The following is a 15,802-nucleotide window of genomic DNA, read 5'->3' as shown; positions in this document are numbered from 1 at the left end:
TTTAATCTAATATTGAAAAATTTCTTTGCTAACCATTTAATATTTGATGTCCTTTATTATATGGCTTTGAACAGCTTTTTAGTTTTATCTTCATATTATTCATTCATTGTTGCAAAGTCCCACTGGACTACTTTCAAAGAACAAAGAGATGTAGAAATAGTAATAATTAACAGTTCTATCACTCAGGATAACCTTGAATTAGAGGGTACCAAAGGTGATGCATTGCCTTTCTCCACACACAGATGATTATGCTACCTATTCCCCATTTCTTAAGTTTCCAGTTTGATTTATTCTTCACATACATTATTGTGTACAAAGGCACACGCTCACACTCCATTAAACCTCTCCTCTCAATTATTCCTGACAGGAGACAGTTCAGTCAAAATGTGTCAAACCAATATTTAGTCACTAAATATGTGTTAGATATTTGAGTAAACATCTTACACAGTAATCATTTGTGAAGACAAGAGCTAAAACCCAGAACCTAATGGTTTCCATCTATCATTGCTCCACATATATTGTTGCAAGCAACAGGAAAACTTTATAGGACTTATTCTTGGTGTAAGTATGCAAAAACTGTGCCCTGGACCCTCAAAACCTGGAGAGAAAATAGATATTCCTAATCACAGGACGCTGGGCCTGTTTTTAGAAAGACCTGTCTCTGATTATGTAGGAAAATTCATAAAATTCTAATTAGCTTCTTTTGTAAGCAGCAACCCAATTCCTGTAAATGTACAAATAAAAACAGGTTGAGCACCCCAATCCAGTAATTCGAAAACTTCCCAAAGCCGAAACTATTTGCTGCCAACTGCTCACTTTAGCATTTGAGGCAGTGGCAGCAACACTTCTGTTCATTTATCTCTCAGATCCTCAGTCTCTCTCCAGCCTTGCATCTCATACACAACACAAGTAGTGAACATATGAGATGCAAAGCTGAGAGAGATGAATGAGCAGAAGTGCTGCAGCCTTGAAGTCAGAAGTGAGTGGCTGGCAGCAAAAAGATGCAAACCTGGAGAGACACTGAGGACCTGCAAAAAGGCAGGAATCCAAGTGTAGTGCTCAACACAAATCCATGCCTTCCACTATTTCCCTATTTCACAAATCTTGTCTCTCTCCAGCCTCACGTCTCTCTCCAGGCTTCCAAATACAGTACAGGTACATAGCTACCTGTGTATTACAAATCCAATAAATAAATAAATAAATATCCAACTCCAAACACTTCTGGTCCCAAGCATTTCAGATAAGAGATATTCAAGTTGTATAATAAATCTAGACTATTCTTTGAAAAATATACAAGTAGCTACAAGGCCTGAAAAGTACAGCAGAAAAATGACACATTCATCTTTATGTTCTTCAAGTCGTGTGTGTGTGTGTGTGTGTGTGTGTGTACACTAAATTGCTGAGCCTGTACATGATTTGTATTTTAACCATTATTCATACTTGTCAGAACCTAGCTTCTAAAGCTCAGGAATATATAATATAAGTGGATAATGTCATAAGAAGTTACCCAAGAGAGGGTTAACTAAAAGGTTGTGTGTGACTAGAGATCCAATACAAACACTTATGTGAACTTTACCAAAGCACCAAAATAAATGTCAGTCTTCAGTTGCTGCCCATCACTAACAGGAAGCAACACTTCAGTGACTGTGACACTAGAATGTATGGATATGTACAGTACAGCATCCTCCTTTGTTCCTCTGGCAGAAGCTTACATTTTAGTAACTGCGACATGAATGTTCAATTACTAGCCATAAACATTCAAGATATGAAGAATAAAAACATCACATAAGAATATACCATCTTCAAGTAGTTTCAGAAAGAAAAGTTTCACAGAAGGCAATCTTCCAAAGTGCACCTCACACATTTGTTCATTAAGTTACTAAGAGTCCATCACATAACTGAGACCTCTAGAAAAAGAGACACGGTGCTCAGTTTTCTAATCAATACCATATGAATAAAAACTATTCCACATTGTATTATATATCCTATGCTGCTGACAAAAACAAGCCCTTTCACAATACCTTCCTGGACCAACTCTCTTCCTTTATTAAAAATTTAGTTGAAAAGCAATGGAGAATATGACTATACAAAAACAAACAAACAAACAAACAAAACCTGGATATCAGAAATAATTGAAGTCTGTTTATCTATTTATTAATTAAAATATTTATATTGCATCCTATATCTCAGGGCAGGATACAATAAAACATGTTAGAACAATTTAAAATGATAATATTTTAAAAGACTAAAAGCATATTTAACCATTTAAAATCATGTTAAACAAGAGAGAGTTATTTACATCTCAGTATTCTAGGTGAGCCTTCCAAAATCCCAGAAGGTGACCAAAAAAAAAGGGGGGGAGTGAAAAAATTCTACAAAACAAATGAGTTCATGGGAGAGTATTAAAATAACTATGTATTCAATGGAGACAACTAATCTAATCTAATCTATCTATATATCTAGAGCAGTGAGATGAAGCAGGATATACAAATTAAGGAACCTGAGAAAACTGTTAGTGATACCCATTAAATTATTATTACTCACGTGCCAGAACTGAGAGAGAAGTATTTATTTTGCAAAGCAGGCCATAAAGATTCAACTGCTTTTTAATATCGCTGACTAAATTATGCATCTGGGGAAGCAGACCAAAGGGTGAAACAGATGGGCAAAATAAAGCAGTTTCCAGATGCTTTGAAGGTGGGGTGTTTAAATGACTCACACCTCGAAAGCAGCTTGAAACCGGACGGAAGCTGAGATCCCAACCAAAGCCAAGGTTGACGCCATTCCTGTGTGGTCAGCCTGTACTTATTCAGCCCACTTGGGAGCGGGCAATGTGGGCAACAGGGTTTTTGCCAATTTTCAGAAAAAAACACAGAGCTGCTTTTTTCTGTCCATGTGTTCCGCCCTCAAGTCTATAAAAGCTTATGATACAACTTCTTTCATAGTTAGTTTCAAAGGTGTTACAATACCTCTTTGCATACTGACATTCCAGAGTACCACCCTCTCTACTCTCTCATCCATCCAGTCTTAAGAGTAAGCACAAAGAGTCATGTCTGCTGGAATTTTGTAAGTTCTATTATATTGTTTTGCTTTGCTTCATCCTTTAGATCCTTTGCTATATGCCCCTAAGCTTTACCCTCGACTTATCCATGGTTCATAGCAAAATCCATAATTTGGGCCCCAAAACTTGCCCTCGACTTATACATGAAGTCGACTTATAGTCGAGTATATACGGTAATACTATTCTTAAAATTACTATTGAAACAAGACTATTAGTTAGTCCATTAAAATCAATAGAAATTAGGTTGGTTATGACTAATGTTTCACTCATTTCAATGGGTTTGCTCTAGGTAGAATTAAAATTGAATATAACCCATTTATGGTTAACTATGACAGTTGATATAATCTGGATTTTTATGATGACATTTACACCTACAATTATAACTAATATATTACTTATATTACTTAGGATAAAGTAGGACAAACATAGGCAACTATTATCATGTTAAGAATATTATGATGGATAATTCTAGGGAAGTTGGGGTGGAATATACATTGAAAACATAGGTGCATGATTTGCTGTATGCATTAAGATAATAGTAAATTGGTATTAATTTAGTGTACAGTTCTGTCAAAGTATAATATTAACAGTTTAAAACATGGCTATTTAAGAATACATGTCTCACATATTTAAAGAGAAAAAGAAAGGAAGAAAGAGAAAAATAAATATCACAGCACCTTTAAGATTGTTTTTTATTTTAGCATGAGCTTTTGTGGACATAAACTGACTTCTTCAGATGCAGTACTGAGTGGTACAACATTTGAAGAAGGGAGTGGTTAAGCATTTCCATATTTAAAGAAGTATAGTACTATAGCCACATATTTAAAGACAGTTTCTGATATACTTAATAAAACAAGCAGAGCAAAGAGTAGCTATTGTTACTATTATAACTTCTAGAATTTCATACTTTGGGCATTGAAACAAGCAGGCATTCTTCTTTATATGTTTTTACAAGACACGTAAAACATTTTTTCAAGTTACATTGGGTGGTTCCTCTGATATGTTTTTTTTTTAAATAGGTTGTTTTAGTTATTGCCAGGTAATTTAATTTGCTCGCTTAATTTAACTGTTTTTAAAATTCTATTATAAGATGGTTTGAGCATTCCAAAAAAAGGGCAGGGTATATTTTAAATAGTAAATTTATCAAGATTTTCCAATGCCTTTATTCTCTTTTTCACACAAACAACAACCTCTCTCTATCCACATCTTTTCTGATTCTTTGCTCTTGTAAATACTCAAATTAAATCCTTCACAAGTTCTCCTTTTCTTTCTTACTGCTTCCTATCCATTGAAACCTTCCTGGAATGTACCTCACTTTCTTCTTTTTCTATGTTATGACATTTCTCCTCTAGCACAAGAGAAATTTCATGTTCCTACTCTCTTCCTCTGGCATAGTCAAATTCCATATTCCTATTCTTCTCAAATAACCAGTTGTTGTTGTTGTTTTACTGTAAGCCTAAAGCAGGGGTAAAGAAAGTGCAGTACACAGGTAGACTCCCCCCATCATCATTTTTAAAACATGTTTTTAAGCCCAAAACCCTACCCAAACTAGCATAAAAACATGTTTTGACTATGAAGATTTTCACACCAGCGCTTATCGTGGGGTAAGCACTGGTGAAATAATGTTACTTGCAGTTGACTGTGAAGCACACTGGAGAAACTGCAGATGTAACAATCCCACCCACCCACCCTCTGAAGCTGCAAACCTCTGATCTAACGGAAGTGTCTATGCCTTTACTGTACATACAACACCTACTTACTATAGATGTTTCATGAACAACAGATCATACCTTTTTTTTACTCTTGATCATTATCAATTCATGTGTTGTAGGCAGTAAGCAGGAAAAGCGAGTAGGCTTCCTCGGAATGTTTTTTTCTGCTAAAATCAAAAGTAGATTGCTTTCTCAGTGGATTCTTACAAAACAGCACTGTTCATTACATGCAATAAAATAACCTCCTCTTCCTCCCATACCAAACTAGCAGCAGTGCCTTTTTTATTACCATGAAATATGAAGAAAGGTTTTTCTTAATAAAGCAACAGAACCTTGCAATTTAGCTGCAAACTTTCAAAGGACTGCTTGACACATAGAAACAGCTGTTGGGATGCAAGTAAAACATGTTACATCACATAAAGTGCACAATAAGCACAAATAGCTGTTAATATGTTTTAACATGTACTGTTGTAACTTATGAAATAATCCAGATAATTTCACATCATTGTTAATTTGTTTTACAAATGACTGCACTTAATGATTCAGTTCAAGTAAATGTGCATTATTTATATTGTTCACTGTTCCAAGGGTGCATATGGTGTAGTCCTAGCTATGCTATGTTTATCCATGGTATAACAGCTGCAGAGAAACAAGAAAAAGAAAGAAAACACACATGGTATCCACTGTACTTTAATGTTGATCAAGAATCAAATTTACCTGCATCACTTCCCACTTCCAAATTCATGTGGTTTGTCATCAAGCAACCATTAGTGGGTTGACATGTGTCTGGTAATTCTGTAGTGGCTGACTTGCCTTCTACTATTATCCCCTCAACAACTACAAAGAACAGAAGATAATTAGAGTTATCAAGGATAGTGTTATGGTCACCATGATATTCTTCAGAAAACAGACAATCAAGAACTGTTCTGATATGACATTACTGAGGCAAATAATCATAAGCCATATGATGCTATGTACAAAATTAAAATTGGAAATGATACACAGAAACCTTGTTGAAAAAATCTTACTGAAGATACACTGCCAGGTTTAAGAGATTTGGGACCCTAACACTGAAGCTACACATTTACAGAACACAACAGCTGCCTTTTCTTGAATGAAGTTAGGAAAGACAGACAATACTATAAAACAAAAAGTTCTTACTAGAGCTTGTTTCTCTGACAGTACCAGTAGTTTCTGTGTTTGGCCTTAGTGTTGCTTTCTCTTGCTGGTATATGTTGCTGAGTACTTTGGCTTGACACTGTGCTTCAGTTCTATCTATCACTGTCAGCAATGCTTCAAGGGATAGCAGGTGAGTAGTGTATAATTGTCCAGAAACAGGAAATGCATTCTGAAAAAATCAAGCATAGGTAAGCATTAAATTACATCTCCCATTTCTAGAGGATAATTAGACAAGAATTGCAGCTCAAAATTCCACAAAAACATGTAAACCTTCATACATCCCAGTCCTCAAAAACCATCCCCATGCAAATAATGTGTGTTTCTTCTCAATATTATATATAGCTTGCTACAGACTGCAAATGTTCATTCAGTCCCTGGTGCAGATTCATGCTTTTGTGGTGGGGGGCACTGATGTTGTATTTATACCTTTGTATCCAGCAGAAAATATCTAAGATGCTCACTCACAAACATACTGTATATGTTCTCTGCTATCTAGAGTGTAGATATCTGCCAGAGATCTAGAGTTATTTGCAGTTCACTGGAATTAGTAAGCTGTAGGTTTCCAAATCTCTGAAGATGTAAACTTCTCTTAAATAATAATAATAATAATAATAATAATAATAATAATAATAATAAATTTTATTTATATATTTTAACATAAACACCACTGACAAGCAGCTCTGCTTTTTGTAAAGTAAATATGACATAAGAAAACCCATGATTGGATTCCCCACTGTTATTCATAAATTAAGAGAGACAGGATGTTAACAGAATCGGATGTATAGTATAGCATCCTTTCCCTTGTTCTCTTATTCCAATTTCAAACCTACTATGCACCTCATGGGGGGAAATACGCAGGTTAAGTACACTTCACACACATCCCCTTAAGACATATACATGGGTTTTATTTTATTGTTCAAGAAGCACCACACCTAGCTATGCCCTTATCTTCTGCTGTACAGAGATGTGTGCAGTTCTATTGAAAAGAAAATAGCAAAGTAATTTGTTCCAAGACCTTGGACAGCAGCTTGGTGAGATCTTCAAATAGATTAGCACAGTAATAATCACAGTCATAGTTGATGTAGAGCTCAGTGACAAAACTAGGTATCCTCCAGAGCTGAACTATGGCCTCTAGTGCCATCTCCTTCATCTCATAGGGCATCTTAGGATTCTCCACAGTGATGATCTCCATCAACTTCTTTATGTACATCTAGCAGAAAAAGATACAGGATACAAAAGAAGGCAGAGTTCTTAATTTTGCGTATGATAGTTTTTGTGTTCACCTCCACCACTTTTTAAAGTGAAGATGGTACAGTATACATCCACATACACACTTTTTTCTATTTTAGAGACAGAGAGAGATGAAACAGCCACAATAGCTTTGCATCTGGAACCATGGAGGAAATAGGGCAGAAAGGGTTTCAAAGATGTACACCAGCAATTGTTACTGTTATTAATTTTTTACCATGCAAATACAAAGCACTGCATCTTTCATGGACAAGAAAATACTACTACAATAAATCAATAAAAGCACAAAAATGCTACCATATACAGAAAATGCATATTATTGTGGTATCATTGCCCAAATATGGGAAGTGCAAAAATATTTCAAACAAATATGCCTTCATATAGAATGAAATATTCTGTTATCCAAAGACACAAGGAGGATCAGGAATATACTGAGGTCGGAGAAAGAGAATCTTCCTGTCACTTCATTTCTTCTACTTGACCACTGTGGTTGTTCATACTAAAAATCCCAGTGAAGGCTTGGATTCCATGTTGAAAGAGAAGCAGGATAAAAATAAAAATAAAGGTAGTTGTGCACCTGTGTATTGCCTCCATGGAGACAACAAACATACAGCCACCACATTAATCACTGGGCTGGGTCTTCTCAGCCAAAATGCCTATCCATCCCACAGGACACTTCACTTTTGCAGGTTTTATCAATGGAAATGCAGTCAAGTTTGTGGGGTATTCAAGTATGGTGCTTTTGAGGAGGGGTGAACGCATGCTCTGCCACTTCGAGTGAGCCTCCAAATATGTCACTTTTAATATTCCTCAAGTCTAAGACTGTCAACAAGTTAAACAAATCAGACACTGCCATAAGGAGGGACCACTCAAGGAGGATACCAAAGTAGTAAGGGGGATGTGCACCCCTTAAAGCAATGTCTGATTGGACATTGCCATAGGGAGGGGGCACCAAAGTAGCAGGGGGGATGTGCACCCCTTAAAGCAATGTCTTATTGGACATTGCCATAAGAAGGGGCACCAAAGTAGCAGGGGGGATGTGCACCCCTTAAAGCAATGTCTGATTGGACATTGCCATAGGGAGGGGACACCAAAGTAGCAGGGGGATGTGCACCCCTTAAAGCAATGTCTTATTGGACATTGCCATAGGAAGGGGCACCAAAATAGCAAGGGGGATATGCATCCTTTAAGGCAAAATGATGTTTAGTTCAGCTCATTGCTACACAGACTCAGACTTGTTTATACTGACACAGCTGAAGCTTTGATACCCAGCTACCACTGAGAAAACTTCCTTTACAGGTAATGTCCCACAGCTGTCTGGGACAAGACCACTGTCATTACTATCTACAGGAGGACTGAACTTTAGACTCATGGTGCAGTGCTAGCTATGCCATGTTTATCTATTGAATATGATTGGTGTCAAATTACCAAATGGATTGAATCAATGCTATTTTGATATTACAAAGAAAGGAACTTGAGAATTCTGTAGACACCTCTGATTTCTCATCATGTCCGAACTTCTTAGATAGCATTTCTATTACAACTTTTAAGAAAGTCACAAACTATTTAAATTATCAGTTTCAAACATATATATAATTATATTTTTTAAAGACTCACCTCCAGTTGGAATTTCAGGTGCTCTCTCATATTCTCAAAAAGGAGGAAACAAACCCTAAGCGAAGCTGAATACAAATTAAGCCGCTCCACGCTCAGTAACTGAGGAGGAATTTAAAAATTGGAAGAAGATTACCATAAATATATTCGAGATCAGAAAGGTAATGTATTTGCTTTCCTCTAATCTGGAAAGCAAATCAAAATCAAAGTTGCCTTAACAGAAAGACATATCAATACTTCACAAGAATAAGTTGTTTTAAACTCACTTGAAAAAGGTATCGACATAATTCTTCTTTCACAAGTCCTAAGAGAGATGGGAAGTTTGCGACAGAAGCCAACTCCAGAGCAACAGTGAGCAGTTGTAGTCCCATGTGGATCATCACCTCAGAGTTGTGTCGGTCATGTGGGTTTGTGAGGGAAATGAGGAAGCGAAGTAATTCTCGAATGCAGGGCAAGCCATATGGGACTAATGCTGTTCCTAGTGGGGGAGAGGAAAACGAGTAGAAAGTTGTTACAACTACAATACTTCTGCTCCAAACTCTTTCCAATTAGCCCTAAAATATAAAATTATTTTGACAGTGGCAAGTCAAATCCTTTCTTCCTTCTTTATAGAGAGGAGGGTGCATAAAAACAGAAGACTCTGCACTCACCTTCTTTCTGAGAACACTGAGTAAACCGCACTCCCCGAGGATTGACATAGTCCAAGTCATGAACTGAAGCAGAGTCTGAATGTTCAGCCACAGATGTGCATTCCTCAAGAACCTCTGGAATTGACTCCACTGAGGTGCATGGAGTCTTTTCCTCTCGAGGGCATTCACTCTTTAGCAATAAAGACAAAAAGAAAAGAAATTAATATAGATGAACATTGTTGTATGAACACCTGATTGACACAAGCAACACCATGTACATAAGTACAGTTAATATTAAGGACAGAATTACTCTTCTGTTTTTGTCATTCTTTAACCAAAACGTACCCAAATACAGTCACCCTCCTAACTCGCGGATCTGAGATCCGCCCCTCTATTATGCGCGGAAGAGCAACCTCTGTTGTTCCTAATGGTGCATGCACCGAGGGGCACACCCTATTCAAGCTTATGAGGCTTGACTACATGGGAGCGTCCGTTTTTGCGGGGAGGTCCGGACGGTGTCCCCCACGCAAACAGAGGGACAACGGTAGTTTAAGCACAGTGTTACTTGCACCCTCTTTAAGAGTAACTCCAATCATATGCCCTATGGAGCAGTTCAGAGTCACTGTTCAAACTACTCTGGCAGATACTAATGCTTCAAGTGGAAATAATTTTCAAAGTCTAGCCCACTGGAATACATTTGTACCTGATGTTCCAGCAGCTCTCTGCCTCCAGGTTCTGTTAAAGGCATTGCTGTACTGATTTCCAAAGGACTGACCATTTGCAAGTCAGTAAGATCTTCCTTTGAGCTGATCCGGGAAGAAATATCTACACCACTATCAGTAGAAGGACTGACTGCAGAAGAGGCATTTTCTGAATTTCCAGATGAGATGGGAGAAGGTACATCAATGAAATTAACTCCACCTGTTGATAAGAGCAACAGCAATATATTAGCCACACACCCAATATTAGCTCAGGGTCACATTCTTAAGTGTATACAAGCTGTACATTGCACTCCACTGATTACTTCAGTTGGTGCATAACACAGTGGTCTGCTCCTCTGGAACTGGTTGCAGAACACATATTACTCCACTGGGATTCACTAGTTCCCTGACATGTTCTAAGCATAATTTCAGGTGCTGGTTTTGCCTTACAAAGTCTTCAGTGACTTGTGCTCCACTTACTACAAAGGCCCCTGGGGAAAAGCCAGAAAGAGACTTTGGGGAAAAGGAATTTCTTGTTTCTCAGAAAATTCTTTAAAAAGTTAAAAAGCTCCAGGCCAAAAACAATCATATTTTGAAAGATAAACCATGCCCCCTAGAGGCCTTAGAAGTACAATTCATTGGGATTTCTTGAGCTGATGAGTCGGATATTGCCTCAGGTAATATGCTGGAATCTTCTCTGAGGGTCTACAACAATAACAACAAAGGCTACTTAGCTTTCTCTTCTCATTTTACGTTCAGATTACTACACCTTCCTCATAATTAGGCCAGAGATGAAACAAGAAATAAAGCAAAATATCAGGGCGACAATAATTAACTTTTTTGTGTTGCAGGTTCACAAAAACAGGCAAAGCAAGAACATAATGGAATGGTCTTTCCACCAGTGAATATTATTGGTAGAGAAAATTCTCCCATTCTTCTTCAATTCCCTCCTTGATTACATCCCTCTTGCATTACTATAACACACTGTACGTGGGGCTGGCTTTAGAACTATTCAGAATCTTCAGCATATCCAAAATGATGCAGCCAGGCTGCTGACCAGGAACATACAGTGGGCCCTTGCTTTACGTTGGGGATCTGTTCCGGACACACACACACACACACACACACACACACACACACACACGTGTAAAGCAAAAAACGCTTATGCTTGAGCCCCATTATATCCAATGGGGCTCGTTTTCGCTGCGCGGCCACACACGCCATTTGCAAGCCCCATTGGATATAAATGGATATGCTGAAAGCCGCTTATAAGGAGCCTGCGTATGGCGCGGGCTTACTGTATAACTCTCTTTTTGAAACAGCTACTGGTTCATTTCCAGGCACTATTCTACATGCTAATCATGACCTATAAAGCCCTATATAGCTTGTATTCAGACTATCTGAAAGCCTTATTTCCTCATGTGGGCCTGCTTGTGTTTACTATCGTCATAGGAGGGCTTTTTCTCATTCCTCCAAGCTTCCAGGCTCATTTCCCAGGAAAAGACATTTCCAGCTGAACATTAGGAATCTCCTGACAGAAAGAGCTGTTCGACAGTGGAACACATTCCTTTGGCAAATTGTGGAGTCTTCTTCTTTGGAGGTTATTAAACGGAGCCTGGATGGCCATCTGTCAGGAGTGCTTTGATTGTGTGTTCCTTCATGGCAGGGGGGTTGGACTGGATGGCCCTTATGGTCTCTTCTAACTCTATGATTCTATTTGGTGAGGTCATGGGAGAGAGCCTTTGAGGTGGCTGCTCCAAGGCTATGGAAAGTGCTCCTGATTGACATCCTTTCTGCCTTCCCATTTAAATGGGTAGGTTCTTCCAGCCAGGTACTCTGTCATTGAGCTGGTAAGGGGAAGTGAGTGAGGGGACAGAGTGGCCTTAGTTCATAGGATTCATAATCTTACCTTAGCCAGGATACCTGACCGGAAAACAGACCACTTCGAGTGTATGTACCTAAGCTTTAAGACTGATAGTTTGGGGATTCTGTTAGTATACCATCCACCCCATTATCTAACAGACACCCTAACCGAGCTGACACAACTGGTTTCAGAGTTGTTGTTGGAGTCGCCCCAACTTTCAGTCCTGGGTAACTTCAACATTCCACTCAAGACCAGTTTGTCAAATCTAACAGGTGCAGCTCGGGAGTTCATAGAGTCCATGACAAACATGGCCCTATCCCGATTGGTCGTCGGGCCTACACGCTGTGCAAGTCATATGTGGTCTTTGGTACGGAGGTAATCAAGACCACCACATTGTCCTGGACGGATCATTTCCTAGTCAAAGTTGAACTGAGAGCCACTGTCTGCCCTGTTGGGGGTGGAGGACCAATTAGAATGGTCTGCCCTCAAAAGCTAACGGAACCAACTGGATTCCAGAAAGCCCTAGAGGGTTTAATAGTTGGTAATGCCGGGGATTCTTGAAGCCTTGGGGAATACCTGGAACAACCATCTTACCAGGGCTATTGACACAATTACTCCCAACCTTTCCAACCCACTTCTAACCTTCAGCCATGGTATACCGAAGAGTTTAGGAATATGAAGTGGGCTGGACAACAACTAGAGAGCAACTAGCAAAAAACTCGACTCTTGTCTGACAAGACTCACCATAGGAAATTTCTTTGTTCCTAGAGAGAGGCAATACATGCAGCGAAGACATCCTTCTCCTCTGCATGTATTGTGTCTGCAAATTCTTGTCCAGCAGAACTGTTTAGGGTGGTAAGCAAACTGACACAGATCCCATCTGTGCAGAACCCATTATTCAACCTGACAACAGCCTACTGTGATGTGTTTAACAATCTCTCACATAAAAGCTGATTTGGACGCCGATGTTTTAGCAAAATGGAATGATGAAGTGTCCAACAACTCCGTGGATGAGATTATACTGGATCAGTTTGGGTTTGTGAGTACTGCTGATGTAGATGAGCTTCTTAGTTGTGTGAAGAGGATGTTTCCCTTAGGGAAGGTCAATTCTACCTTGTTCGAAGGAAGTGGCTGTTAGGCCGCTTCTGAAAAAATCTTTCCTAGACTCTCTAAACAGCTATAGATCAATACCCCATCTGTCATTTTTAAGTAAAGTGATTGAAAGGGCTGTTCCCCTCAGCTCCAGGTTGTCTGGGATGAAACTGAGAATCTAGATGCATTTCAAACTGGCTCTAGGGCAGGATATGGAGTTGAGACTGCCATGGAAGTGTGACCCTGTTGGTGCTATTAGACCTCTCAGCGGCTTTTGACATGACTGACCATGACATCCTCTAGGAACGCCTGAGAGAGTTAGGAATTGGAGGCATTGCATTTCAATGGTTCTGTTCCTTCCTCTTGGGCAAATTCCAGAAGGTGATGCTCGAGGACAGTCGTCTGCAAAGAAGGAGCTTAATTGTGGCGTCCCTCAAGGCACCATCCTGTCCCCGATGCTATTCTATATATACATGAAGCTGCTGGAAGAGATCATCCGGAGACACGGGGCGGGGTGTTATCAGTACGCTGATGACACTCAAATATATTTCTTCATGTCTCGGTCTACAGCTCTGACTATAGATGGCATGTCTCCTCTCAATGAATGCATAAAGCGGTAATAGACTGGATGACGAAAAACAGACTAAAACTGAATCCAGACAAAACAGAGGTATTCACAGTAGGGGCCCCTAATCCAGGTATTGTGATACAACCACCAGTTCTAGACGGGGGTCACACTCCCCTCAAAGGACTGTGTTCGCAGTCAGGGGGTGCTCCTAGACTGATCGCTCCAGATGACAAATCAGGTAAATGTGAGGTCAGGAGTGCTTGCTATCAGCTTCAGCTGATATCCCAGCTGTGTCCTTTCCTGGAAGTGTGGGACCTGGAAACTGTGGCACATGTGCTGGTAACCTCACAACACGCTCTACAGGGGGCTACCCTTGCGCTTAGTCCGTAAACTTAGTTCAGAACATGGCAGCCAGGTTGGTCACTGGTAAAACCAGAAGCGATCATATAACACCTATTTTAAAATTGCTCTACTGGGTGCCCACTGGTTTCCAGGCGCAGTACAAGGTGTTGGTTATGACCTTTAAAGCCCTAAAGCCAGCTTGAGTGGAGGAAGAGGGAGGACTCCAAGGAACCACCCACCCCCAGGACTCACAGCAGCTTTAGCAGCCAGGCAAGGCCTTAAAAACCCTGCCTGAGAAGCTTTTCCAGCAGCAGAGCCAGCTTGAGTGGAGGAAGAGGGAGGACTCCAAGGAACCACCCACCCCCAGGACTCACAGCAGCTTTAGCAGCCAGGCAAGGCCTTAAAAACCCTGCCTGAGAAGCTTTTCCAGCAGCAGAGCCAGCTTGAGTGGAGGAAGAGGGAGGACTCCAAGGAACCACCCACCCCCAGGACTCACAGCAGCTTCAGCAGCCAGGCAAGGCCTTAAAAACCCTGCCTGAGAAGTTCACTCAGAGATAGAGACTGTGCAAGAGGAGGGTTTAAACTCCCCTGAAGGCACCAAACTCTCCTCTCTATTTTTTTTGATGGTGTAACAGAAATTTCAGGAAACTTAAATTTCTAGGATTGGCAGAGCAATAGGATTGGCAAGAGGACCTAGTAATTGAAAATCCATAAGTTTATTTCCAATTGTCGACAAAGGAAAACAATGAACTCAGTGGAATTCAAGTTCCAAAAGCTGAGACCCCGAACAAGACAAAATGGCTCTTTTTATATTATTCAAGACAAAGAAGCTTCTTCAATACACCTGATTGGCTAATTACAATTTAAACATACAGAATTCTTACAATCAGAACAAAAATACATGCATACATTAAAACTGCATCATCACTCCTGACCCCCTCCTGTAGGAATTCAGTGGCTTTCCTCCTAACCTTGCTTCTGAATGTCCTTATCTCAGTACATTATGTTATGTCTTTTTTATTGGTGCCAGCTTCCATCCAGGTCAAGATGCACTCATTATTCCTTTGCTCTAGTTTTTCTAAACTCCAAGCCTTTATTTCAAAAACCATCTCTCTGGCTGACAAAGGTGACTCCGTTTTTCTATAGCTTTTTTATTTCAACAAGGAATATTTCCACCACAATGGGATGTTGAAATAACGAGGAAATAGTAAAGTAAAGTAACTTACTACCAAGATAATAAATAACAGTTAAGTTATCTACTAATTAGTTGGAAATAAGGAATTTGGGAAACTTGTCTTTCCTTTTTCTCTTTTCTTCCCCAAAGGAAAAAAAAACTATTTGTATATCCCCTTTCTCTCTTCCTTCCCCCTTCTCTTCGTAAAATAGTGTGATTATGGCAGATAATAACAATTTAGAGAAAACAAAGGCCCTTACTCCATCTAATTCAGCAATGTACTCTGACCAATTAAGAGTAAGAGAGACTCATACCTACTTATTAGAGGAAATAAAGAAAATTAGCTCAGATCTAAAAACAGAAATAGCAGCTAAGATCAAGGAGGAAATAAATTGCTTAAGAGAAGAGATTAAAATGGATATACAAAAAGAATTGAATATTTTTAAAGACAGCATGACAAAAATTACTGGAGAAGTCAAATCACTTAATAAAAAAATCACTGAGATTCAAGAGAAAACGGAGGTGTTAGAAAAGAAAGTAGAAACCTCAGAAGAGAAACAAACCCAAGATGAATATTACAAAGCTAATTTAGAATTACGGCTACAAAGAAAGGCAATA

At 39.3% G+C, this 15,802-nt stretch overlaps 1 protein-coding gene across 9 annotated transcripts in view; it reads right to left on the bottom strand.

The window, feature by feature from the left end:
* Positions 1–15,802, bottom strand: part of GBF1 (golgi brefeldin A resistant guanine nucleotide exchange factor 1) — a 140,692-nt gene that overhangs the window by 45,975 nt on the left and 78,915 nt on the right. For 7 of the 9 annotated variants that reach the window (XM_089510841.1, XM_089510832.1, XM_089510833.1 and 4 more), the window contains 8 exons: positions 10,147–10,364; positions 9,465–9,633; positions 9,081–9,292; positions 8,818–8,916; positions 6,968–7,162; positions 5,935–6,121; positions 5,491–5,610; positions 4,852–4,940 (listed from right to left, as the gene is read on the bottom strand). In XM_089510841.1, coding sequence (XP_089366967.1) covers positions 4,852–4,940; positions 5,491–5,610; positions 5,935–6,121; positions 6,968–7,162; positions 8,818–8,916; positions 9,081–9,292; positions 9,465–9,633; positions 10,147–10,364 — 1,289 coding nt within the window. The remainder of the gene's footprint in view (positions 1–4,851; positions 4,941–5,490; positions 5,611–5,934; positions 6,122–6,967; positions 7,163–8,817; positions 8,917–9,080; positions 9,293–9,464; positions 9,634–10,146; positions 10,365–15,802) is intronic. The other 2 variants (XM_089510840.1, XM_089510834.1) reach the window with 1 other exon arrangement.

Source organism: Sceloporus occidentalis, unplaced genomic scaffold, assembly GCF_023333645.1.
Source record: "Sceloporus occidentalis isolate IW3139 unplaced genomic scaffold, rSceOcc1.0.p SCAF_2, whole genome shotgun sequence".
NCBI classification, from domain to species: Eukaryota; Metazoa; Chordata; class Lepidosauria; order Squamata; family Phrynosomatidae; genus Sceloporus; species Sceloporus occidentalis.
The sequence above is the reverse complement of the archived record's forward strand: the minus strand, read 5'-3'. Positions and strand labels throughout refer to the sequence as shown.